Here is a 26,670-nt window from a genome sequence, read left to right as displayed (position 1 = left end):
TGAGCAATTTTCCATGTAGCTGGCAAATGCCTGGCTGAGCACTCTGGCTGTGTCTGTCCAGCCCCATCTGTGGTTCACAGGCAGGGAAGCTGTGATGCTGCTGCTCAGAAACCATCGGGTTGGACCTGTTCTGCAGTCACAGGCATGTTTTTCACAGTCTCTTTATGGAGAAGGATGAGCCAGGCATTAGCATGGGATGTGAGACTTGGTTGGGTTCCTCCTTCTGCCCGAGGCTTTCTGTCTGACCATGACAAAGTTGCTTTACTTCTCTATCTTTACAAAGAAGATAGTATCTCAGGGCTCTAAAGAGGGTAAGAGTGTGCTGGGGAGGCATGTGTGCATATCAAAGAGGGCTCCTTTTCTGCAGTAGGGGTGGGAGGCTTCTTACCCCATTGAAAGCTGTCCTGCAGCCTCCCTCTTTTGAAGTGCTTTTTGGAGCTGGGTTTCATACAAGACAAGAGCCCGCAGCTGTAACCTTGTACAGGCTGTACCTGTAACCTGTACCTTGTACATTTTGAACCCTACACACAAAGCCAAGGCTTGCTCTCATCCAAACGGTTGTCTGGATTTGTGGCTAGCATTTATTTAAATTGCTGTGAAGCACAACTTGGCTAGTGAGCAACAGAAGTGTTCCCTTGACAGAACAGAGAGCATTAGCTTAAATACATTGAAACTTAAAAGTTGCTTAGAGCACAGCTGTGTCCTGGCTTGCAATGAGCGCCCTCCCCTCTTCTATTTGTTATTTATGCCTGAGTTGATGTGACAGCTACTGGGATTTCCCTCAGCCTGACAGGTGACAGAGCTGTCACATCTATTTTTGATGTGGCACATGCTTTTCTTTAATCATGTAAACAATACTATGCCCTGAACTCTTTCCAACTTGGACTTGGTCTTCAGAGCAAGGGATAAAACCAAGCCTGTTTCAGCTCCAGCAACACAGCTCCCACACCCTTTAACACTCTCAGGTGCTTCTGGGTGCTGTTGGACCCCGTAGTCTCTCTCTCCCCATTCTACCCAGGGGCACGGCCAAGGCTGAGGAAGGGCTCACACCACCACGGGTGTCCCCCTGGCTGGTTGGCGGCAGCTGGGCTGCCCTGAGAAGAGGGAGAGACTGGGATGACATGGTGCCATGGGATGGGCTTACACCACATAGGCACCCAGCAGACACTTCCACTGTGGGCACTGGGGATTAGCAGCTTCCAGGGGTTTCATTTCATAAGCAGCAAGAAAAAGAGGGATCTGTCACTGAAGTGCAGAGATACACAGGACATGGGAACTGCTTCTGGTTGTGAGATGAGGCTGTTTAAGAATTGCCAGTCCAGCTCCCAGTCAACCCATGGTCAGCTTAAACAGTCAAGAAGAGCCAGTACTGGGAGCTACAGGGCAAACAGGCTCTGCCTCTTGCTGGAGACTGTTTGGGGTTGTTGTGCTGGGAACAGAACAATGCAGAGACACGTGATTGCTGGGCTAAGGCATCCACAATGAGCAGCCAATGCATCATGCTGGGCAGGAGGCCATAGACCAAAGTTTATAAAGCTTTATTAAACATTTTGAACAGCTGTGCAATGAACAAACAATACTCTGGAAGTTTCACAACCTCATAGCTTGAACTGCCTCAGGACAGCAACAGCCACTTCTGCTGCTCTCCACCAGAAGACTGAAGGAAAGACAAACAGATGGCAAAGGGGAGGGAAACCTTCAAAGTTTAGAGGTAAGTGTTTTGTGCCAACCTCTAAGTCTTCTCACAAACCAACCTCTGCCCCAGGCTGCAGGCCTGACCCACCATCACCTTGGACTCTTGACATCCTTCTGCCATGGAAGGTGGAGACTTCTGGCATTTTTCCAGCTTCTGCCCTTTTCTAGTCAGTAGCACCAGCACCTTCTGTCACCTCTGGCTCAAAACCATTATCTCTGAAAATGGCAGAAGCATTTACTGCTTCAAGCCATGCCTCCACCTCATGGATCCTCTCGTGTCCTGCCCACACCCAGCCTTTTGGGCTAGCATGAGTTTTGTAGGGTAAAGCTCAGTGGCTTCCAAAACCCTGTGTCTTGCAGCATGCTGGTTCTTTCTCCCAACAGTCAATACCTTGGTAAACCCAGGACATGAAAGAGGAGGGGAAGAGACAGTCTCTACTGCCCATCAAGCTTTATAAAAGCAGTAGCATAACTGAGGCTTTCAGGCTGGGATCTCGGAGTACAGAGTTCAGAAAGCACTTCAGCAGTACACACATCTCTTTGGCAGGCTGAGCAGGAGGAGATGACTCAACTGCCTCTGGCTTCAGCAGCTTTTGGCCAAGTCCATCTGTGAGCTGTTGCATTTGCCCTTGATCAGGAAGGTGGGAAGGCTGGCTCCCCACAAAGAGAGACTGAGAGAATCTTGTAACTATTCAAGCAGGATCAGTGGGCCAAGAGCCCCGAGTTAGGCCACCATGGCCTAATGCAGACAAGAGACACAACTCCAGCACTCCCAGCTGGGCAGGGGCCAGCAGCTCAGGCTTCCAGCAGCTCTCAGTTGAGAGGGCTGGTGTCTGTTCCCGGTGATACGGGAAAGGAAAAAAAAAAAGACTTCTGCTTCTAAAAAAGCAGGTGGTGCTGCCAGAGTTCACACAGTAAACGAGTAGAATTTCACAGGCAGAGTGGGAAGAATTTGCCACTCCAGTCCACGCACAGTTACAGGAAACAGGTTGTCCTTACTCCAGTCCCATACCCGACACCCCCCTCCTCCCCAGCCCCACCCCCTTTTTAAAAGCAAAAGAAGAGCCCTCAGCAGACTGGAAGATTATGATTTTCTAGGTGCCCACTATGTTGGGATCATGAGCTGATTCTGGCAACTGGGATCCTGTGCAGTGATACAAGAAGCAGTTCCCCCAGCAGCTGTAGCAGATGAGGAATAGAGCTGCCAGGAAGACCAAGGCACAAATTGTGCAAGGTTTCCGTTCCAGGAGGAAACTGAGCAGGTAGAATCCCATGAACATTGAGTGACTGAACCACAATGCTGGGTTGAGGGGCTTGGGTATGAGCAGGACAGGTAGCAACCACTGAAGGCAGTACATCGTGGCTGGCTGGGGCCCCCGTTGGCAGTAGCAGTCAGATGTGCTCCAGAACAGGCCACAGCAACTCCTCTGGAGGGCAGGCTGCTCTGTAGGGAAGGGAAAATGTCAGACTGTCAGAGAAATACAGATCAAAAATCAACTGTCATTCTTCTAAAGCTTCATATGCTGATGGTAGAACTCCCAGTACTAAATTCTGGCATGTCTCGGAGCTGGTGGAAAGCTTCCTGCTTTCTGAACCACTTAGCTGGGAACAGGATCATCTAATGCTGGTATACAAGTGTATCCTGTGTGCTCTGTTCCTCAGGCCTTTATCCAGGCTAACAAGTGTGAAGGAACAGAAAGGGAGAGGTGGAAATGGGAAACAAGCTGCCACAGCCTTCCCTACACACACAGATCCAACACAGTCTGAAGGCTTAAGAGATGATATAAAGAAATGCAATTGAAGGGTAATCATTATTTGGTGCTACAGAGAGGTGTTAAGGAAGCATTAGTGTAAGGAATTGTTCTGCACACAAACAATAAAGTCTTCCAGCAGGACAGCACCAGACCAAGCTACTCAGGAAAGCCCTGGCTGTAAAACAAAGGGAAGGACAGTCCCTGGTTTAGGATTTATAATCCTTGCCAAACAGCTATAGATCAAAGGAGGGGGACAGGCTCAAAATGGCAATTTCCATAAGTGCTGTAAACACAGGATTTCCTCGCTTGGATTATTATAAAACCCTCTGGAACCTGGAAAGCTTTAAGGGCTTTCCTAGGCAGGAATGGCAGCACGCTGCAAGTCCAGAAAACCTGTTCTTACCTTTAGCAACCACCCAATGACACTAAGTGTGTGCTTTTGTTTTTTCCTTTGAAGCGCTATAAACACCTTCAGGAATTTAAAATGGCTTTCAAAACATAAATGCCTCACCCCCACTGAGAAGAGTGTGGTGGGGACAGCTCCTTGCAGCAATTGTATTTGCAATTACTCAATGGAGCAGTGCTCCCTCAGAAGGATGAAGGGCTCAGCCCAGCCTGTTAGGATTACAGCTTGGGGGTGGGAAGGTTAGTAGGATGAAGGAGTGAGAATGTAAACAAACAGCACATTCCACTGGCTCCTCTTGGCAGCAGAAGGGATTTCCTGGCAAAGGGAGGGAGAATGAGGGATTGCAGAGAAAAGCCAAGAGAAAACCACATGAGGTTCTCTTCCAAAACAACACTAAGGTCAGACTTGTCTTGCAGGTACCAATGGGCTCTGCTGTCAGCAGCAGGGAATGCTGCCATCCTGTGCAGCACGATCTATTTTACTTTAATGTTAGTAGGAAAATGCAGGCAAACATTATGTGGGGAAAGTACATTGTGCTGGTGCTCCTGCAAGGGAGTGTTCTCCAATAGAGAGGGCAGCTGGAGTTCAATTAGTAAAACTAAACTGCAGTTCAGTAGCCAAAGAGTAAAGAAAAAGTTATTTTATGCTTCAATACAGACAAAGCCAAGTCACAAGAATAAAGCTCCCAATGTTAGTCCTGTTTTAGGCAGGTCACTCACTTGCATCTTTAAGGGCAAGTCTAGTCCCAAGTCTTTTCCCCATCTATAAACTGGAATAAGCTATTACTCATTTCATAATAAAACATGCTGTCTGCCTGCTTTTGTGAAGTGCTCAGATGTTTCTGGAGTAAACAATACCACAGAAGTACTGGAGAACTTTTTTCCAAGGGGAAGAATGGAGAGCAAAAGATCTAACAACAAATATTTGAAGAGGAAGGTAATTAAACCCCATCACCCAACTTTTCACTTCAGATTGCATTCAATGCAGCGAAGTTGTACTAAATCAATGATCTGCAGCTGCCTTAATCCTCCTGAAATATTCCCTTCTTGAAGTTTCCTGCAATTTTTCTCTCACAAGTGCTCCAAACATTGAGCATTAAGTATCACTGCATAAACACCATGTCATATTTTTGCTAGATCCAGCCCTAAGTTGCATCAGCTTGACTTCTGTGGCAATTTGTGTCACCTGCTCTCGAAACTATTTTAAAGTGCCTACTCTGCTTTGGGTTTTCTGTCTCTAGAGTAAAGAAATGGGTAAAGAATGCATCTGTTTTAGCACAAGGCTAAAACAAAGAAGTAGAATTTTTCAGAATAAATGTCACAGATCTCTCAGCTTTAATAGGATCATGTATCGCTACTGCGCCTTTAACCCCAAACTTTAAAACTGACTACAGTTATAAAATATTCATAATTTGTGTTGCAGCTACACTTCACACTCCATGGTCTGGCCCTCTCACTCCTACAATGCTCTTAACAATAACATTCTAAACACTGAGTTGATTTTAAGCACCTAAGCTTTACTTAAGCACTTCCTACAAACACAAAGCCATCTCAGGACAATTTACTCATTTTTAAATATTAGTATTTCCTGCAAGAACCAGTTGCTTGTAGCAATCAATGCAACCACTGCAGAATAAGGAACCATTTAATAGTAGTTATTCTTACTAAGAACGTTCCATGCCAATGCCCTTCAACCTGCAAACCTCTTGGATTTCTGCCAAAAGCAGCCATTCAAACTGTTGCTCTCCTTATCTGTAGTCAGTTTGCTTGTATTCTCACGTGTCCCTTCACTACCCATCTACCAATCAGTTAAAGGCTGAGGATCCTTTGCTGTATCCCATAGCTGATCCTAGACAAAGCACTTACTACTGGAGGCTGCTACAGCTCCATCTCCCTCAAAGGACTGTCCACTAGTGAGATACATGCTCTTCACTAGAGATTCTTTGTACAGCTGGTATTGAGAGTGAGTTTTCTTTACACTCTATTGATCAAAGAGAAACAGCACCTCCTGCTATCAGCTCTTTACTGAGCGGGGAACATTCACCTTCATGCCCAGGACAGGCAGATCCTTCTGGAAGCCACAGCAATATTTGGTTTTGCCTGGTTTCTCAAGCAAGGTGAAACTTATAAATTAAAGATTTCTACCTTGTTGTCTTTGTCCCCTCCTCACAATCCAAGCCAAAGATTACCATGTTCCAGAGCAAATAATAACATGTCACCCAACAGGACTGGTTTCACAACTGCATCCTGCTTTTCCTCAACCAGTTGCTCTTGTTCTCCCCGTGTCCCGCTATCCTCAAACCTGCTCCTGTGCTGCTCCTCATGTCACCTGACTTGGTGGCCACTCATGTTTACCTGACACCTCCTTTCCACTTCTTCCTTTCACCCTCCACAGCTCTTGGAGCCACTTGAAGTCACTTCAGACCCTGCAGCAGCAGAGCTGGTGATGCCCCCGCTGTGGCCCAGTCAGATTGCCATGTGCTGCCAAAGCCTCCTCCTACCACTTCCTGCAGGCAGAGGAGCATCCAGGGGAGGTTCCCTGCACACCCCGCAGTAAACAAGCACCAATACTTTTCCACATGCTTATTAGCTGACTTCCACTGCATTCCCTGTCCTCCCTGCTGTCATCTTCCCTCCCAAAAACATTCAGGTCCTACTGGTGTATGCTTGCCTGGAGGATTTTGGAATTCCAGTGCAAAGGCAGCAGCAGACCTTTCCCAAGTAGAAACAAAATTTCAAATATGACAGGTATAGAGTGAGTAGCACAGTGCACTGCTTTGCAATGGATCAGTCACATTTTGCAATAAATCCATCTGAGGAGCCAGCAAGCCGTTCCTTCAGATTCTACAAACTAATTCAGCAATTAACACACTGAAAGGTGTTTCTGCACCATAGGCTTGACACATCAGTATGTCAATACCAAGTCTGTACCTTTCACAGTCCATTTACCCTGGAGAGGGAGAATAATCAGCCAGCTTTCCCTAAGCACTTCAAGGGTAAGTTTGTTCAGACCTTACTAAGGCAGCCTTTATGCCGGTGCTGTTCACACAGAACTCCCCCAGCAGATGCTACAGAAAGAGTGTCCCAAGCTGAGAGCTGAAAGTGCTGCAATAAAACACTGAGTAACCTTTTTATTGGGGTGTGCTGGTATCATCCTCCCCCTTTCCCAAAAGCCGAAGCCTCTGCTTGTGAAGAAAAACTACACTGGTTAGATAAAAGTCTCTCAAGTTATCCAGGGCACATAAACTGAAGAGTAAGCTTCAGGGATGTGTTTCTTACCTACAGTGCTCACCTGTTTGCTTAAAATTGTTTTAATCAAAAACCCTGTCACAACTACTAACTGATGTGTGTGGGCAGTGCTTCAGACTGCCAGGGTATGTTCAAAACCAACTCAAATATCACATAGCACCCAAAACAGCTGCTGAAAAATACACAACAGCTAAAGCACTGGGACAAAAAGAGAGATGAAGAACTATCAAGTGACAAGTTTGAAGAGTTCAGCTAAGAAAAGCAACAGCAGACCAGCTTCCCAGATGCCAACCCTCTGTCGTAAACCCAAGAACCATAATTGCTCAAACTTTAAGACCTATTTGCAGCAGGGATTAACTTCTCTAGGGTTTTTTTTAGCCTTGCCACTATTATTTCAATTTTTTTAAAAGCTTTATCTGCTGGTGTGACTCAGCTGGAAAGAGTGAGTATATAATTTTTGGCAAAGGCCTTAGCCTAGTCTTGGATCATGCCTTGGACACTTGATGTAGACTCAGAAATGGTGCAATGTAATCACAACAGTTTCCAAAAAGAGCAACAAATCCTTTACTAACCAAGCCTTGGGGTTAGCACTCTGATTTCTCAAGCTAGACACAAGCCAAAACAACTCACTTTGATGGTGAAAAGTGCAGGTTCTCTGTTGAGCCACTCTTTTCACACTTCCAAAGCTGCCCTCTGAGCTTCACTCTTAATGGGGGATGGATTAGCTTTTGTCCAGAGGCAGCATCCACTCCATCGGGACTGCAGTGCCCTCACAGCACCAGGGTGAATCCTCCTCCACCCATGAGAGGAGAGGTCCAAACTAAAACTAACTGGTTTTTTTTCAGAGAGCTTGGAATGGGCCTGGAAATCATCAGGAATCAGAGGAGCAGAAGCTTAAATCAGCCAGTTCTGTGGTGAGAAGAGATGTCAGAAATCACAGTTGTCATCTGGAGTATTAGTACTTTCATTTGTACTAACTCATTAATTTTCAGAGGTACTCATTCCCACCTTCTGCCTTTAACTGCCAAAGATCATCACTTTCAGGCCCATTCCAAGTCCCCTGAGAAAAGTAGTCTTAATTTGGACCTCTTCTCTACTTTTTGTGCCTTCAGCAAGCTTCAGAGGTCCAAATACAGCCAGATAGGGGTGAGCTTTCCACATCTCAGATTAGAAAAGGCAAAAATGCTCTCTGGGATGAGGAGTTAGGACCTATAGTTTCAAAAGACAAAGGTTACTGCACTATGAAAGTACTTACAAGGTCCATTGAAACGTTTCGGTACCAGGGAAGTATGGGAGAGTTCAGCATGTTGTGGACTGCATTTAAGAGCTTGTTTTTCCTCTTCTCTTGCACTTGCATGTTTGGGATAGCACGAGCAATGTCGGTATGACAGAACAGCCTGTAAACTCACTTTGCAGCTGGCTGAAAGCACGTTTGGGGGCTCGGGGAGGCTGCAGAGCGCTGTATTCACAGACTGTCACAGAACATCCCGGGCTGGAAGGGACCCACAAGGCCCACCCCAGTCCAGCTGCCTGGACAAAAGCTCGTCAGAGCATTGTGCTGTTCTGGGGAGAAACGGGCCTGGGATTCCTTTCAGAAGGCGCTAGCGACAGCTACGAGAGGTTCGTGGCCGAGAGCAGAAGGAAGGCAGGGGAGGGCACACACAGCGCTGTTATTTCCATGCTGGCACCGAGCTCGGGCTCGGTTGAAGCCTTTTCCATCCCGGGGCACGTAGGGCTGCGAGCGCCCGGCTCCCCCGGCCCTGAGGAAACCTTCCCCTCCTCCCCCGGCCCCCGAAGCTCGCAGGGTTCCTCGGCTCCTCCGGCCGCCCGCCGCTCCCGGCCCGTACTCACCGCGCGGTGCCGCCGCCTCACGCCGCCATCCCGGGGCCGCCCTGAGGAAGGAGGAAGAGGCCGCCCGGGAGCCGGGGGACGCCCCGCAGGCTCCACGCGGCCGGGCGGGCTGTCCCCGAGAGCGCTGCCGGCCGCGGTGCGCTGCTGCTCCGGCAGCGGGAGCGGGACGCGGGCAGCGGCCGCTCCTCAGGCGGCTCCGGGCAGCCCCGCGCGGCGGGAGCGGAGCGGAGCGCGGCTGCTGCTGCGCATGCGCGGGCCGCGCTGCGCCTGCGCACGGCGCGGGCGGTGCCGGGAGCGGGCCTGGGCCGGGCTCTGCGTTTCTAAAAGGGTTTTTGCGTTTATGGCTTCTTGCCGTGAGCCATACTTGGTGTGTTCCACCTGCAGAAGAGAACACTAAGGAGGAGACGTCAGCGCTGCTTACAACTTCCTGACGAGCGGCAACTCCCATTTCTTTGCTCTCATGATCAGTGTCAGGACCGAGGGCATGGCCTGGAGTTGTGTCAGGGGAGAGTTAGGCTGGGTTTTAGAAAATGGATTTTTGCCCAGAAGGTGGTCGGGCACTGGAACAGGCTCCCCAGGACAGTGGTCACAGCACCGAGCCTGTCTGAGTTCCAGAAGCGTTTGGACACCGCTCTCGGGCACAGGGTGGGATTCCTGGGGTGTCCTGTGCAGGGACAGGAGTTGGACTGGAGGATCCTGATGGGTCCCTTCCAACTCAGCATGTTCTGTGGTTATTATTCAATTGTGTTTGCACGCTCCATTGCACCTTGTGCTGTGCTGCCTCACAGAGGCACGGAGGACAGCAGGGCTGGGCAGGGACCACTGCAGGCCATCCAGCCACCCCCTGCTCCACTGCATCCCCTCGAGCACAGTGCTCTGGTCGTGTCCAGGGCACATGGGAATACCTCCAGGGAACGACCTCGGTGGCAGCCTGTTCCAGTCAGCCATGCAGTAAAGTTCTTCATGTTCAGGTGGAACTTCCAGTGTTCTTGTTACCTCATCCCTCTGTTGAGCATGACTGGGAAGAGCCTGGCTAAATCCTCAGAACACCGTCTCTGGAGCTGCTCACAGGCATTGATAAGATCCCCATCTCATTTGTCTCTCCTCCAACCTAAACAGCCCCAGCTCCCTCGGCTTTTCCTTCTAAGAGAGATGGCATCTTCACAGCCCTCCTCTGGACTCACCCCTGGGAGCTCCATGTCTCCTGTACCGAGTAACCCAAGGGAGCTCAAAGCAAAAAAGAAAAATAGTCCAGGAAAAACGAAAACTAAAAAACACAAAGACCAAGATTTGGCACTTTCACAACCATTTAAAACCCACCCAGCCACAAATGCAGGGCCACTCACATTTCCCATAGAGTTTTCCACTTGGCTGGCCTGTGCATTTGATAGTTGTGATAAGACCTGCTCTCCCAATGGCCAGGCAAGCAGGTATCCAGCCTGGGATAGTTTCCCTCTGCTCTGCCATTATTCTGGGCTGACCTCTTTATGGGGTGTTTAAAATTCCTCGTTTATGGCACTGCAATAGGAATAACCCAGCCTATGGCTGATCCCAGCTCTGGTGGTTCATAATAAAAATAACTACTAGATGCCAGATAATGATTCCCATGGCACTCCATGACCACTCAGGTGACTTTCAGGATCCCACCTAACACCAGCAGGAAGCAGGCTTCACCTGGGGAACATGTTGCTGGTTGCAGTCTGCAGAATTGATACTGGATCCAAGCTGACAGCACTTCAGGTCTCAAAATTGTTACGCAAACTGCAATGTAGACCCTCATGCCTAAGACTTCTTCCCTGCTGCAGGAGCTGTGTGCTCACTTGGGTTTTGGTTGTAGTTCCAGCTTTCTATAAAGAAATTCCATTTTTCACTTGAAGCATGGCTGGCAGAGCTGTAGCTGGAAGCAGAATCAGCTCCCAGCCCTGTGGCACCTTTTACAGGAGGCAGGAACAGAGAGGGATCATCCAAAAATCATATTTCAGCAGGCTCTGCAGGCTGCATGGAGCCATCCAGTGGAGTGGATCTGTAAGGAGCTGCAGAGTAAAGAGCATCTCTGGCATGGAAGGCAAAGGTAATCCCAGGCCACCAAGAACAGATTGTTCTGTGCAGGACAGGCCAAGGGGTTTTTATGGTCATTCTGTTCAAGCAGAAGCTTTTAAAGGACCTCTGGCTGTGCTCTGCTTTGGTTCTGGGGAATATTTCTTCCCATGATTTCCCTGTCTTTTTTTTAGCAGTATCTGTTCCAATCACAAAAGCCACATCTGAGATGGAAAGGGCGTACCCCTGAAAGCAGCACTGTCAAAGGCCAAGAAGCATCACCACTGAGCTCCCACTGCTCTGTGTGAACCACAGCAAGGTGGTAATTTGTACTTTGAGAAAATAACTGAGGAGCACAGTGGTGCCAGTGTTCCTGCACTCCTAGCCCAGAGCTGGCTGCAGCTCAGCACTTGGGGTCTGCTGAGCCAAGGCTCCCCAAAGCTCCAGGGACACAGTGGGTGCAGAGGAGAATCTTGTGCTGCAGCAGAAGGGAGAGCACGTGGAGGGTTTCAAAATCTTGCAAATAGAAGTTGTGAGCAAGAGAAGCTTCTTCCTGCGAAAGAAATAAACCCTTGCTGTTGGTGAGGAGGCAGACACACACTGTGCCCAAGTTATTTTGCAAACTGGCTGCAATGTGGCCAAGAGTGACAGGACACATATATGTGAAACATGGCAATTGCAAAAGGTGAGATGCTAGAGCAGATGAATCCCTCCTTTTGCTGCAGATCAAACCCCCCTTGCCTGGTCCTACCTGCATCAAATCCCAGCTGATCCAGGCAGTGTGTTACAGACTCAGCAGCTCACAGTCTTTAGAGGGTCAACTCTGCCTGTGAGCTGAGAAAGCAAAACCAACCAGGAGCAGCACAAACATACAAAACACTCAAGTTTACTTCCAGCACCATTTCCAGCATGTAAGTTTCACCTCTCCCAAACAGAAGTCTTTTACTTTTCCCAGTCCCATAGCAGTGCAGTTCAGTAGTCAATGGGCTTAGAGCCATTTCCCATCTTAGAAATGGAAGTGATCTCTCAGCTTATCGGATCCCAGAGATAGATCCAGGCAGCAAAACAGAACAAGCTGCTTCCAGCAAGACAAGAGGCAGCAGTGCTCTGCTATCTGAGTCTCCCCACAGAGCCCTGCAGGCAGTGCTGGCTGCTCTGGTTCCTCTCAGAGTGGGGGTACCCCCCTCAATTTTCGGATGACGTTGGCCAGCCGCTTGGCCAGCCCGCCCCGGCTCGGCTCCTCCACATGGAACGTTCTGGTCAGCAGGTTGTAGAAGGAGCCGTAGCACACGGCCACCACGGTGCAGGTGAGGCAGATGACGTTGTAGGGCATGCTGAAGTCTGGTGTTGGCAGATTCACCAGCAGTGGCTCCGTGTACAGGCGCACAAAATAGCTGGAGCCATCAGAGGAAGGAAACCTGGAGAGTGGAAGAAGGAAAAGCAGGGTCAGTCTGCACAGGACCTGTGCTTTGTGCTCACCAGAGAGGATGAGAGCAGCCACAGCACACAGGCTGTGGCACAGCCCCACTCCCCAGCACAAGCACACTCACAGTGAGGCGAAGAGAGGGCTCTGCTCCACATCCATGTCCTTCATGGCAGTGACACTGGGCACCAGGGCACTGAGCACAGATGAACTAAGGTCACAAAGAACACACCAGTGTCAGTCCTAACAGCAAAGACTCCAGAGACCTGGACAGTGAGTGTTATGCAAAGCCCAGAAAGAGATGAGGAGCTGAGGAATGTCATTACCCAACATAAAAGCCGTGATTTGGGTCAGGTGGGTACTCTGTCCACTTCAGTAAGGCCCTCTCAAACTGGATTGTGATCTTGGTGACTGAGTTGGCTGGCAGCTGGATCAGCATTTCCAAGAGGTGAGGCCGTCTCCGGTCCTGGGCTGGCTGGTAGTGGATGTAACCTAACCCCAAAGAGATTTTGGCAATGGCACCAGGGGGACCTTGTCCAATCTCACAATGCCTGGACATCTCCCAAGAGGTGAGTGCTCCTGCTTTCACTGTCCTGAGAGAGGTTTTCTGGGCAAGTGAAGATGTACCCATAGCAAAAAGTATGCGTTAAATGTAGCTGGTCTTTAAAGCTACTGACCCATGAAAGTCAGGTATTCATAAGGAAAGGTATAAATGCAAAATAAAACCCAATCATCAGTTTTAAATTAAGCTTCGTGTGCTACAAAATTTAATTCACATTGGTTTAAACCCTTGTTGGATTATGAAACACCATCCACGTGCCTCTTATAAATAAAACAGACTTAATGGTCTGATCTGCTGTGGGCACTGAACTTAAGGCTAGGAAAACATCCTAAAATGTTTTCTCTCACAATACAGTTGTGCCCAGTGATCACTGAGGCCTGAGGGAGGGCCTGAACCATCTTTGGAATGAGCTGCTCATGCCAAGGGAAGCAGGTGGCACATGCTGCTTGGAGGGTTTACTTACTGGGCTTGTTTTCCTTCCCTTTGGTGATGATTGTCAGGGTGTGCACGTAGAGCCGCAGGTACCAGGGCACAGTCTCCAGCAGGATCACGGGGAAGGCTCGGTAAGGGTGAGTGTTGTAGATGAGGGTGCAGATCTCCCCGGTCTGCAGCCCATACCCCCCCACATAACGCTGAGCATGGAGAGTGGGAATGGGCATTTCCGCTGTGGAAGAGGAAGGACAGGAGCTGGGCTGATTTTCAGCCCTGAAGCCCTGGCCAGTGGTGCAGATGAAGATCTGCTCACTCACAGCTGTCTTGGGGCCGCTTCCACTTGAGCTGCACGTTGAGGCTGCGAGATGTGTTGAAGAGCGAGGGGCTCAGCAGGTCATAGACAGCATAGGTTTTCTTGTCTCCCTGGACAATAGCTTCGTGTACTGATGTTGGAGCAGGGGACACTTCCAGTAGCTCCTTTTCCTGAGGAAAGCAAATGGACCATGAAAGGGAAAAGTGCCCCTTGAAGAAATTGGCAGCACTAGGCAAAGTCCCTCCAGGTAGCCCTGAGCTTTCCCACCCAATAGCCAGCTCTGTGCTCTTGCTAACACCACCAGGTTCATCCCCTCAGCCCTGCTCTGGGCAAGGAAATCACCTCCCTTCATTAGCCCCTGAGGGGCCAGGTCATGCAGGAGATGGAAGTGAGCCACATCAGAGCCACATGAATTCCCTGGGAGCAGGGAATGCTTTCTGGCCCACGAGCTTACCTTGTTCTTAGGGGAAATGTCAACGTACACTTTGCTCTGCGATGCCAGAGGACATGTGTCAGTCAGTGTGCGAGAGAACATCTTAAAGAGGGACCAGTCTGTGGGAAGCAAGGTCAGGTGGCAGGTCAAGTGCTGCAGGCTGGGAGCACTCGAGCACAGCCACCAAGCTTACCTTTCTTTCCTTGGCCACTGGAAAAGAAGTCAAAGACCACAGTGAGGGTCTGTCTGAGCTCCCAGGACACAGCCAGGCAGGAGGCATCCTGGACAAGAGACAAATGACTCTGATTACACCTTCTGGAAGGGGAGGACACCAGGATGGAACTGGAACTCCAACAGGATTACAAGATTTCCACTGGGGTTACCAGAGAAGCAGGATGAAAGCTGTGTTAGACACAGTGAACCCATCATAGGGTAGCTGGGCAAACCAGTGTGATACCTTGCAACGTGACAAGGTGGCTTTGGATTGTCTGTTGGGGTGTTCAGGGAGGGAGCTGAGCCCTCAGAGCACTCACCCTGCAGATGGGGCGGATGTGCACTGCCTGTGAGTGGTAGCTGCTGTGGAACAAGCGCTCAGCCTTCAGCAGCACAGCGAGCCCAGCCTGCAGGGAGCAAAGGAGAAACTCAGCCCCTGCCCCGTCCTCTGCTCCCACCGAGAGAAAGCCCTGAGGGTATTTGCCAGTGCATGCTCCCAGACTGCTGCTGGGAGCCCAGGTCCATCAGGAGTGGCCCAATTAGGCAGCAGGACTTGTCTTTACCTTTGAGCCACATGGCAGCAGCTTCTTCCAAGGGGTGAGGTTTTCTGTGCAGACAACTTCCCGGGGCAGGACAGCGTAACGCAGGAGATGGTGATCCGTCCCTGGGCAGGGAGAGGGAGGTCAGCAGATATGAGGACAGCAGCAGATCTCTTCCACCCCCAGTGTACCCCACATCCCCACTCTCTCAGTATGTCTGAAATGCTGTGAGCTCCACTAGATCACACTCTGTTCAGAGTGATTGGAAAGAATGGGTAAGAATATATCCTAGCAGATTTTTTTTTTGTGACTGCCTTAAATCCTGTAGTCCTCACTGTTTTGTAAAACACTTTTCATAAAGACAGATAAGGGCCTGGGAGCATCTGCCATGTACTACTTGTGGGTTTCCTCTGTTTAAATCCAAGCCTTGTTTGTAGGGAGAGGAAGTCCTTCCAGGAAGAGGTTAACAGATGCTGCTGTACACACCCAGACCCAGAGTCACTGCTGGACCTGCACCTGCAATGCTGGAAGTGGCACAGAGCAGAGCTAAAGTGAGAGGCAAGAGTGAGAAGGCAGAGCCAGACTCACCATTGGCTAAACCCAGGGGTTTGAAGGATGCTGTTGGAATCACTGTGTTGGTCGAGTCAATGAAGTTGAGAGAAGCACAGAATATTCCTGAAAGGATGTTACTCAGTTCTTTCCAGGCTTTGTCAACACTGTGAGAACAGACACCAGAGGTTACTCAGTAGCTCAAATCCTTGAAACAACAAGTGTTAAGTCACAAACATTCAGTAAATACAGCAGAGACTTCTGGGCTTGCACTCCCCAGCGCTCTTGTTATTTTATTCTGACACATCAGATTTGAGGGACAGCAGGGACACACAGCAGGGGCATCACAAAGCCAAGGGACATGGCAGTGGGCACAGCTGGTATGAGAGGAGAGAGGCCAGGGGAGCAGGGAGCATGCAGGAGGTGATGTGTGTGAATGGGGAAGGAACTGAGACCCAAAGCAATGCCTTGGTGCAGCTCCAAATGCTGACCCAACCTGCAGACAAGGAATGGGACACTTGCAGGGAGGAGAGAGCTCTGCTGCAGCTTAAAAAGGGGTGGTGTGCTAAGGGAGATGGTGACAGGTATTGGATGGGAGTCACAGGAAGTGAGTCATGGATGAGAGGTCAAGATATAGCCCCACTGTATTAGTGCAGCAAGGCATTTGTAATCACAGAGCCCACAAGGGAATTACTTGGGCCTTTAGTGAACAAGGATTTGCCCTCAGCACCACATCCTGTCCTGTGAACAGATGAGGTACGTTCTGTGGTTTTTTAGAGCTACTCCTGGCCTCTTCTTTCCAGAAGGCATTTTTCAAACCAGGAGGCCCACTCACACACCATGGCAACGAGACAAGGGAGAGAAACAAGCAACAGCTCCTGGGAGCAGTGGCCACAGAGGGGACCCAGAGGAACCATGGCTGGGGTACCTACTCGGTGACCGTGGGCTGGAACCAGACCCAGAGCTCAGCTCCAGCGGGTGCCTGGAGGGGCGGCTGCCCCCAGTACCGGGTGCGCCAGAAGCCCTGGGTGAGAGCGAGGTGGAGCTCCCGCACGCCCAGCGCTGCCACCAGCCGCCCCAGCGCCTTGGGGAAGAGCCTGTAGTGAGAGACTGTGGGCAGCGTTAGTCCCTGCCCATCTCATCCCCCCATCCCTGACATCACACCAGGGCCTGCCCCAACATCACACCCCGACACTGCCTCTGCTGTCACTATCACACACAGCCCGGCTGCGTCACGGCCCCGACCCCCTCGTGTGACGTCACCACAACTCGCGTCATCACACTTCGCTCTGCGCTGTCCCCGCTCACCTCACCTTCTGATGTCATTCGCATCGTGACGTCATCGAGCGAGTCAAATCATCACGTCGCGCGCTCCCGCCGCGTAGCCCCGCCCCTGACTCGCGCCCCAGCCAATAGCAGCGCGGTCCGCCCCAGGGCCAGCCAATAGCGGCGCGGTCCGCCCCCGGGTCAGCCAATAGCGGCGCGGTCCGCCCCGGCCGGGCCCGCCCTACCTGCGCCCCGCTGCAGGTCTGCGTCCCAGCGCGTGCGGAACTGGAAGGTGGCGGCCACATCGCCGGTGGGCAGCGGGCTCAGCAGCAGCTCCTCCCGCAGCGCGTCCCGCCGCTCCCGGCCCGCGTCCGCCCGCCCGGGCCCGGGCCCTGTCGCCAGCAGCAGCAGCAGCAGCAGCAACGCCGCCGCCGCCATCCCGCCGTCCGCCCCGCCCCGCGCCGCTTCCGCTTCCGCCCGCGCCGCCAATGGCGCCGCTTCCGGGGGTGCCATGGAGACGCTCTGTGCGCCCGGGCCACGGGGCTGTCCCGGCCTGGCACCGGGAGCTGCTGAACGGAGCCTGGAGCCTCCAGGGAAGCGGGGGGAAGCGCCAGGCTGGCTGTGCCCACGCCTGCCCGCAGCCCGGGAGGAGCGCCAGCGCTTCACAGAACCGCAGAGTGTTGTGCGTCGGAAAGGACCCGCAGGGATGATCGCGGCCGACTCTGGTGCTCTGAGAGGGGCTTCAGCGGCTCCCCGAGGCTTCCCTTCCACCCCTGTGCAATTGGAGCTGCAGGGGAAGCCCCGGCGCGGTCACAGCCCGGGTGGTTCCCTGCAGGGCCCGGCTGTGCCCGAGGACGCTGCCAGGACTGTGCCTGTCCCCAGGTGACTTCCACTTCTCAGCTCTCCCCGCGGCTGGCGGCTCTCCCTCGCTCCTCGTCTCCTTTCCGGAGGGCAGCGTCTATCTGCGGCTGCAGAGCCATCCGGGAGCGCCCCGCTAACAGCACCCGCCGGCCCGGGGCCAACCCCGGGGAGGGGAGCGGCAGCCGCAGCAAGGCAGCGCCGGTGGTGACGCTGCCATGGAGCTCGCACCATCTCCCGGTGATGATCTGAGTGTGGTGACGATTTGCTTCAGTAGGAAATAAGAATAAAAATTGTAGCAACGTGTGGTTGTCACTTACCAGCTGCTATAGACCTTGTTGATTACCCAATTACTTGCTCAGATCTAAGATCCTCATGCAACGTTTACTTGGAACTGACAAAGTGATTCGGTATTTGTAAAGAATAAAGAGTTACTTTATATCTCTTTTTCTCTCTCATGCTGATTAGTGGCATCACATAAAACTAGAAAGTCAGCATGCCCAGAAGGGGAAAAAAAAAAAGTCATATTTACATAATATTGTTGGGATTTTGTTTTGGTTTTTTTTACACTGGGCAACTGCTTGGAACAGGATACTGGTATGTAATAAAGGTTTAGATGCATTTTGGAAGTGATCAGCCAAATTAAAAGTAAAAACATCCATCCAGAGCTGTTAATTACCCTATATATAGGTAGGGAAGTGCCTGTGCTACAACCTGAAAAGTCATGAAGCCTGGCCCTTTCTTCTTTATCAATTTCCCAGCTTCAGGCAGCACACACAACACATTTACGCTGCACTCGGATATGGGGCACTCCAGCTGACCCCACGAAGTGTTGGTTGTCACAGGAACAGTGCAGTAATGTCTCAACACTCCCTGGGGAGCAGCCAGGATGAGGAGCATTCCCTGGCTTCCGTTTCTTATCTCCCAGGCTCCTTTCGCCGTGGTGACCACGTTGTGCTGATGCAGGGGCAGGGACAGCGCTTTCCTGGACTGCAGCCACTGATGGTGGCAAGGGTCCTGTGGCCAGCTTTGTGCCCAACTCCTCTTGGCCTGGCCTGCAGGGAGCACGCACAGTGGGCTGTAAGGTGGCCTCATGTTGGTGGCACTCCTTCACTGGGAAGCAGCTGCTGGTGTTCTCTGCTCAGCCCATCTGTGTGTCGTGGCTGCTGCTTCCAGGTCACGAGTACCCCAGCCCTGCTCAGGCCAGCTGTGTCTGTGCTGGCTCTCTCTGCAAAGCCAGAGCTGCTCACCATCGTGAGCTGCTGTACCAACAGCCCTTCTCTGCCAAGGTTCCTGCCCTGGGCACAGGAACCATCCCTGGGCTGTGCAGCAGGAGGCATCATTTGCTCCTGCATGGCACGATGAGCGCACTGGCTTTGCACACTGGCTTTGCACACTGCTCTCCTTCCTGCAGTCCACTCTGAACCCTCATCCCCCATGCTGGTCCCTCCCAATGACACACACACCCACTGCTTGGTTAGATCAGTGTTATTTCTCTCTGTGCCATCGTTAAGTGCTTGTCTGAACAGAACCTTTGTCAGTAGGGCAGGGGGAGCTGGGATCCTAAGGGATGGCTTTCAGGGAATGGTGGGGCTGTGGGATGCTGAACATGTGTGGGAAGGGGGGTGATGAAGCAGGGAGTGTTAGCAGCAAAGCCTGAAGAGTTAATTTAGGGAGTTTACGGTACCCCTTTCCTTCTCCTTTGGCTGCCAGGAGAACATGTGGAGGGAGAGGAGGGGAAAACCATCTCTCCCCTCTGGCAGGGCAGCAGTCCAGGAGGGCTTTTACTGAGCACCAGCAGCTTTCCTTCTGGGCTGGCAAGTCCGTACGGAGGAGGCTGGGAGCAGGGCAAAGCTGGCTGCTAGCTTCTCACCCCCTGCTCTTTGGGACTGTCCTCCTGCAGGTCCTCCTCATCCGACTGCACCACGGGGGTCTCGGCCCCCTCCTCACTGGTGTCCAGGCTGTTCAAATCCGTGGAGGCAGAGGATGTGGAGGAAATGCGAGACTTGCTCTCAGCTGCGTTAGGCACTTGCAGGGTGATCTCCTCTGGGCACTGGCTGGCATCTGCCCCTGGAGAAGAGAGCAGTGATGAGAACAAAAAAGGCTTTTGGAGGTTTATTGCTGCCTAAGCTTCATGGATGGCCCCTCCAAGACTCCTTTAGTGGGCTATGCATTCCTGACCACTCCCCATGTGGCTGCTGCAGCCATTCCCCACCTCACATCCCCAGCTTGGCTGAGGGCAGTTGCTGCATATTCCTTCCCCATTTTTGGCAGTGGATTCTCTTCCATCTTGCCTGAAACACGGCTCAGAGCCATGCTGTGTGAGGCTGTTGGCTGCAGCAGGCGAGGAGACTTTTGGTTTGACCTCACTACCGTGTGTGAGTGGGGAGGAATGTGCTGGCACCCCATGCTTTCCTTGCAGACCCCAGCCCCCCTCCCAGGGGTCTGGCTGGGAGGTGGAGAGGTTCTGCAGCCTTCCTGCTCAGCACAATGAGCTCTGCAGCGTGGTGGGGATCTTGGGAGTTGTGACAAGGCACTGGCTGCTCCAGAGAAGCTTTGGGACAAGCGAATTTGACTCACAGACTCTGGAAGGTGCGTGGGCTCTTCTGTCTTCTGCAGCACAAGGTGTTTACAGGGGTCTGTCTGTCTGGGCTCTGGAGGTGGATACTGATGTGGAACAGCCCAGTATGAGGTCCCTTCAACTTCACAGACCCAGTACCAGTGTTTGCCTTTGGGTGGATGTGTATCTGCCCACAGGGTGGCTGGGGCTGAGGATGAGTCAATGTGGGCACTGGGGGCAGGAAGGGCTTCCAGCCTGGCCCACAAAGGGCTTGGGACTGCACATACCTGGCAGAGACCCAGCAATGCCGCTCTCCTCTGTCCCACAGCCCAGAAACACATCCACAGTGTCCTGGTCTGACAGGTCCAGCACATCCATCTGCTCCAACATGTCCACGTTCACCTCCATGGAGGAAATGCTGCCTAAGGGAGCTGCAGAGACAGAGACCAGCAAAAAGTTGAGTGACAGTGCCAGGCAAGGGGCACCATCAGCTCTGTGCAGGACCCTGAGGTGGGAGACCAGACTTGCCACAAGGAACTGAATTCTATTTGCTGGTAAGAGGTCCCAGGAAAATTACATTTCCTTAAAACATTCCTCTGGAACCCCTTCTGTGTCACTGCAGTCCTTGTCCCTGCTCCAAAAGCCAGCAGCCTGCCCAAAGCCAGACTCTGGGTACCCATGTACCTTCAGTACAGGGCTGTGAGTAATCCACAGCACACCCACACACAGGCAGCGTGCTCCCATCTTGGTTCAGGACATACACATTCTGTTTAGGCTGGGGATGTCCCAGCAATCTCCAACCCCTGTGTCACTGTGCCCTGAAACGCCCCCAGCCCCGTGCTGGTGCCCGCAGCACGTACGTCTCCGGTGCTCTATCTGCAGGTGAGACATTGGGAAGAAGAAATCCACATCATGCTGGAAAACCTCCTCAAAGAACTTCTGCCGGTCCCGCAGTTTCAGCTGCTGCTGCTGCATTTGCTCTGCATCCAGGTTCCGCTGGGCCTGCTCCATGTCAGCTGGGGAGAAAAGGAGGAGAGTTGGAGCAGGCAGGGCTGTCTGAGCCTTTCTGCCTGTCCCAGCTCACACTGCATGGTTGTGCTGGATGGTTGGTGGTTCCCTTCTGCTCTGCTTTGCCAGCACACGATCTAGTCACCATGGATAGATGTTACACACCAGAACAGCAGCGTCACCAGCGCTTGCTGTGCCTCAGATCCCTCCCCGAGGTGCAGGGCAGCCAGCAATGGGGAGCTCATACACTGTGCTCACAACTGCTGAAGGGAATCATCGAGGGGGAAAAGGGAGCTGCTGTGAGATCAGCCGCGGTTTGCACACGTTCAAGTTTCAGTTTCCCTGCTACCAAACAGAGGCTGTCTGTGAATGCTAACGAGCAGGGCAAGTCCCAGGGTCAAGAGCTGGCCTTAGTGCTCCAGGCTTTCTGGGCTGAAGGATGTACAAGGAATAAAAGGAACAGCAGCCCTGTCACCCCTGCCTGTGAGCTCCCCCGCCACTACCGTCACTGGAAATGCAGCCGCACCCACGCTCACATCCCCGCTCACATCCCCGCTCACATCCCCGCTCACAGCCCCGCTCCCATCCCCGCTCACAGCCCCGCTCACAGCCCCGCTCACATCCCCGCTCACATCCCCGCTCACATCCCCGCTCACATCCCCGCTCACATCCCCGCTCACAGCCCCGCTCACATCCCGGCTCACATCCCCGCTCACAGCCCCGCTCACAGCCCCGCTCACATCCCCGCTCACATCCCCGCTCACATCCCCGCTCACAGCCCCACTCACAGCCCCGCTCACAGCCCCATTTACAGCCCCACTCACATCCCCGCTCACATCCCCGCTCACATCCCCGCTCACATCCCGGCTCACATCCCGGCTCACATCCCCGCTCACAGCCCCGCTCACAGCCAGCTTGGCTTCTCCCTGCACAAACATTTTCATTCCTGTAATTCCTCGCGCAGTTCACAGCCGGTGCCTGTGTCCCCGGCTCACGGGAGGGAGTGATGGGAGCCCTTGGGCTGCTGTTGAAGGAGCTTGTTGCTGCATTCTTGATCTTGGTAACTTCCTTTTGGACTGGGTACCCAAAATAGCAAGGACTCAAGTGGCACAGAGAGGCTGTGGTTGGTGGCCCCAGCTGTTCTCAGGCTGGTGTTTGACCTCAGCCATTCCACGTTTCCTTTCTGCTGCACTTGGCCCAACCGGCAGAAGGAAAATGTGATTATTGGAGCAGGCAGTGCAATAACCAAGGAAACCAAACAAACATCCTGTGCTCTGCCTGAGCACAGCCCAAACCCTCTGCTCCTCCAGGGGAGGAGGGAACAGAGGGAGCAGCATCCCACCCTGTCTGGCAGGAACAGGGGCAGGGACAAGGACAGCAGGGGAGGTGGCTGCCAGCAGCATGGAGCAGCACAGGAACCACGCAGGAGAAAAGCGGTGAACCTGGTGAGATGTCGTGGAGATCAGTGTCACATCTTCCTGAGAGCTCTTCCAGGGCTTCTCTGCATCCCATTTCTAGGGCATCCTTCAGTGAAATCACATCATCTGCAGGTGCCTGCCCCGGCGGGCTGGGCTGTGCTGGCAGCACCACGTGGGGATGCACCGTGACTCAGGACGACTCACCACAAACTCGATGGAAGAGGCTCTGGTCCTCTTCGGGCTGCTCAGCGTCTTCCTCAATGCCTGGGGCAGCAATCCAGGCTGCCTGCAGGGGTCTTTGCCTTGGTGTGTCTGACCAAAGCTCTGGTGCCGAGGCTCAGTGCAGGGCCCAGGATAACAGAGCATGGAGCTGTCTCCCTTTAGCAGCTGGCTGTCCCTGGCAGAGCTGTTCTCCCCAGCCCAGCTGTGCTGAATCCATGGCAAACTGCTGCAGTTGAGCGCACCGAGGAGAGCCCATCGGGCTTGGCTGCAGGGAGGCAGGGCTCAGGGCAGAGGCTGTGCTGGCTCCGCGATTCAGGGTGACAGACCAGCTCTCCACGGGACATCTTCCCTAGGGGACTTCAGTGTGGAGGTAAGGACCAGTGTCCAAACCCTTCTGCAGTGCAAATACAAAATAAACCGAAATGCTCCCGGGTGCTGTCCTGAGTGCCATGAATGTGGCTGATCTGGGTTAATTCTCTCCCCGGCACATGACCGATACTCGGAGTAAGTGTCCTTGGGGAGAGTGATGACGGCTGCTGGTGGCAGCATTCCTGTGGGCGCCAGGGTTTCTCTTGAGGGAGAAATTAGCAGGACCTGTTTATGAGCTTGTTTTCGAGCTCTGGTCGGGGAGCTGGACACGAGCACTGAGATCCCATTATGTAAGGAACGCCGGCAGCGGGAGACAGCAGCTGGGGCTGTGCTTGGCCCTGCCTGACCCGTGACCGCGGTGAGAGTCGGGGATGGAGCCTTCCCCCCTCGCAGGGCTCTTCCCGGCCCTGGGGGAGCCAAGAGCCCGGCTGGTGTGGCTGCCCCTCGGCAACCCCCGCCGCCCAAATAAAGGAGCGCGGCGTTCCGTGCCCGGCCCTTGCCCGTGTGCCGGCCGGTCACACTCTGTGCCTGTCAGCCGGGGATTGTCTCACCCGGCTGGCATGTTCCCACCGCGGGACACACACAATGCGGGCCCTGTGCACCGTGGGGGATCTGTCGGTACCTGCTGGTGGCCTGGCTTTTATTACTATTGTCATGGTTATTGCTACAGCCCGCTCAGCCGAGGGGCTGGAGGCTGATCAGCATTCCGAGCCAGGCTCTGCCCCGCTGGCTGAACCTCCCAGCGCGGCTGCGGCGGCTCCGAGCGCCCCGCTGCCTTCAGATCCTTCCGGCTCTCACGGCTTATTCGCCAGCGCAGCATGCACAGGAACCGGGGCCAAACACTGCTGCAGGGTTTGGGCGGGCAGGACAGGGCAGCATCCCCCGCAGGAAGGGCAGGCAGGGATTTCCTTCTCACCCGCTGCTGGGTACACGGCCACAGGGTGGGCTGTGGGCGAGGATGGCCCCGGTGGTCCCTCTGCCCTGCCAGGGCACACCGAGGAGCCACCACCCCTCGCGTTGTGTGCGCTCGTGGGGCCACGCTGTGCTGGGGAAAGGCGTGGGAGGGCTGGCTGAGAGGCAAAGCTCTGTCAGCTCTCCCATCCACACCTTCTCCAAAGTAGGCTTGGGAGAGGAGCAACTCCTGGATGCAGTTTGGATGGGGCAGGGGCCAGACAGAGCTGGAAGGTGCTGGGAGTACCAGCTCAGGCTGTAGTCGGACCCAGCTGCCTTTCCGCTGTGAGGGAATGCGCTTTTCATCCCTCATGGCCAGCGGGATCCCGGCACAACCCCCTGTGTGCCGGTAAATGGGAGGGGTGTGTCTGGGTTGGGAGAAGGATTGTTAGCGAAGGCACAAGGCCAAGAGAGGATGGGAATGGCCTTTTCTTGAGGCCACAGCTTTGCAATATCTTGCAGAGATTTCGAGGGATTTAAAGAAGGTCCCGAAAAATAATATGGGCTGTGGAAAGGAGCAGCAGGTCCTGGGGAGCAGAGTTTAAGTGGGAGGTTGCTCCAAGCATGGGTCAGTTCTCTGATGAAGGAAAGGACTGAAGTAAGCTGTCTTTTGCCCTTCTCCCTGAGCCTTCCTGGAACCCAAACCCCTGAATCTGCTCCTCCAGAGATGCCCAGTATGCCCCACTGCCCCCAAACTTGCCAGAATGCACTTTTCCCCCGGCCCCCACCCCCCTGCTCTGCATGGAGATGGGTGGGGGGCGATGCAGCTCCTCAGCTGCCTCGGCATCTTCTGCAGGGCTGTGCAGAGATGGCAAGCCTTTCCCTGTCACCTTGCCCCACCACAACCCCTGCAGAGCAAGGCTAACTCCCAAGGGCTTTCAGCTCCTTCAGCCTTGGGAGAAGCGGCTGGTGAGGAGATCTGGGAACGCCCCGGGGAATCACGCAGGGTCAGGCTGTGCAGAGATGGGATGCTCAGACGGCGGCTGCCTCAGCGTTAATGCCCTGCACAGCTCTCCATCGGCACGTCTGACCTCGTGTTGCAGCACAGCAAAAAATAACCGTGGTCCTGATGAGAGGAAATGCACCAGGCGAGTGCGAGGGAGGCAGTGGTTTTGGCAGGGCTACTTGCTGGGAAAAGCAGGGAGGGGGGAGAATGGAGAGAGAGGACATGGCACCTCGTAACCCCTGTGTGCGCCGTGGTTTCATCGCCTGCACTCCTCCGAGCGATCTCCAAATCCCCTGCGTCTCAGCACTAAAAATATCCTTCCCTGCCGCCCGGAGCTCTTCCCCGGCAGAGGCTGTGTCATAAGACCCTGCTATTTGCGGGGCCCTGCTTCCTTTCACGCGAGGAGAAGCATGAGAACGGGGCAGCGCGGTGCCCGAGGCACATCGGGCACCACCCGGGCACGGTGCCTGGCAGGCTGCTCCTCTGCAAGCCCCGGTCCCCCGTCTGCCGCTCGCCACGGAGTTTGCTCTGCTCAGCATCCTCAGCCCTGCGGGTACGGGGGGATCCGGAGCCACGGGGCTCTGAGAGCTGCCGGTGCCACTCCGAAACAAGCCCGTGACCCAACAGGTTCCCGAGCTCTGCCACATCCCAAGCGGGTGTCCCTCAAATCGCGCCGCTCCCCGAGCATCCCCGTCCCAGGCACGGAGCTCCCCGGCAGCCCCTGCCCTGGAGCAGTCGGTGCAGCGAGGGGCCGGGGGGCGGCCGGGGCTGGAGGCTCCGGGGGCGGCAGGCGGGGCACAGCCGCTTTGCCAGGGGCATCAGGTGGGCGCTGCGGGGAGGATGGAGGGGATGTGGCACCCGAGCCCTGCCCGCCCGCCCGGTGCTGCGCCCCGCTCCCATCCCGCCGAGCCGAGCCCACCCCGCGGCCGGCACTTACCGGGCAGGCGGCGGCTGCGGCTCTGCGCCCCGGGCCCCGACATGCGGCTGCTGCGAGCGGGCCGGGCCGGGCCGGGCCGGGCGGGGGGACGGGGGTGAGTGCGGCCCCCCCGGCGCCGCCGCTCTCCCAGCCGCGCTGCGGGGCGGCGCTCGGCACGGGGCGGGACCCGCGCTCCCGGCACCGCGGCCGCGCCTCCCGCCCCGCCGGGGTCCCGCCGGGGTCCCGCCGCCGGGATGGGGTCTCCGCTGCACAGGGAGAATCAGAAGGTCCCCGTGAAAGGTCGCCGACCCCCATGGACAGCAGGGTGCGCGGTACCCGGTCCTCCGCGCTGCCGGGACCCCCGGAGTGTCCCCGTGCAGGGTCCCTGGCCCCCAAGAGTGGTCCCTGCAGACGGTCCTTCCCCAGCAGAGCCGTGCCAGGCAGAGATCAGTGAGGGCTGCAGGTGCCCTGCACCGGCAGGAGCTGTGCAGGGGGAGGCGGGGGCTCTGTCTGGGCAGGGAGAACAGTTACCGTTCACGTTTGCTTTTTCTTTACTTATCTTCTCAAAATGCCCAGCTCACTCATTCCTGCGGGAGAGAGGACAGCATGATGTATTGGTGGGCCGTCCCCATCTGAGCGTTGGCCTTGTGAGCCCCTTATCCCCAGCAGACCCCACTCTGGGGTGCTTTCTCCCACGTTCA

The 26,670-nt window shown here is 54.1% G+C and overlaps 3 protein-coding genes and 1 long non-coding RNA gene across 5 annotated transcripts; 1 reads left to right on the top strand and 3 right to left on the bottom strand.

The window, feature by feature from the left end:
• Nucleotides 1-1,519: 1,519 nt before the first annotated feature.
• Nucleotides 1,520-9,402, bottom strand: BLCAP (BLCAP apoptosis inducing factor). Its single transcript, XM_086852433.1, has 2 exons — nt 8,955-9,402; nt 1,520-3,139 (listed from the first exon to the last, which is right to left on the bottom strand). The coding sequence occupies exons 1-2, from the start codon at nt 9,400-9,402 to the stop codon at nt 2,790-2,792; spliced, it is 798 nt and encodes a 265-aa protein (XP_086708559.1). The 3' UTR covers nt 1,520-2,789.
• LOC147650171 (uncharacterized) lies at nt 9,213-15,727 on the top strand. Its single transcript, XR_015276895.1, has 2 exons — nt 9,213-12,983; nt 15,344-15,727. It is a non-coding gene; the product is annotated as an uncharacterized LOC147650171 (long non-coding RNA).
• PIGT (phosphatidylinositol glycan anchor biosynthesis class T) lies at nt 11,862-17,197 on the bottom strand. The gene is made up of 12 exons (XM_086852426.1): nt 16,967-17,197; nt 16,388-16,565; nt 15,495-15,622; nt 14,931-15,031; nt 14,688-14,774; nt 14,348-14,435; nt 14,176-14,273; nt 13,726-13,891; nt 13,440-13,640; nt 12,741-12,906; nt 12,542-12,625; nt 11,862-12,409 (listed from the first exon to the last, which is right to left on the bottom strand). Exons 1-12 carry the CDS (start codon nt 17,157-17,159, stop codon nt 12,157-12,159), a joined length of 1,743 nt encoding a protein of 580 aa, XP_086708552.1. The 5' UTR covers nt 17,160-17,197; the 3' UTR covers nt 11,862-12,156.
• A 1,855-nt stretch (nt 17,198-19,052) lies between these two features.
• On the bottom strand, nt 19,053-26,128 carry DBNDD2 (dysbindin domain containing 2). 2 transcript variants are annotated; one of them, XM_086852434.1, is made up of 4 exons: nt 25,991-26,128; nt 21,000-21,155; nt 20,427-20,570; nt 19,053-19,649 (listed from the first exon to the last, which is right to left on the bottom strand). In XM_086852434.1, exons 1-4 carry the CDS (start codon nt 26,031-26,033, stop codon nt 19,441-19,443), a joined length of 552 nt encoding a protein of 183 aa, XP_086708560.1. In that variant the 5' UTR covers nt 26,034-26,128; the 3' UTR covers nt 19,053-19,440. The 2 variants fall into 2 exon arrangements, with proteins under 2 accessions (XP_086708560.1, XP_023795667.1); XM_023939899.2 differs by lacking the exon at nt 25,991-26,128 and adding an exon at nt 22,084-22,332.
• Between the last annotated feature and the right edge of the window lie 542 nt (nt 26,129-26,670).

This window comes from Cyanistes caeruleus, chromosome 16, assembly GCF_971803275.1.
Source record: "Cyanistes caeruleus chromosome 16, bCyaCae1.hap1.1, whole genome shotgun sequence".
Taxonomy (NCBI): Eukaryota; Metazoa; Chordata; class Aves; order Passeriformes; family Paridae; genus Cyanistes; species Cyanistes caeruleus.
This window is presented reverse-complemented; position numbering and strand designations above follow the sequence as displayed.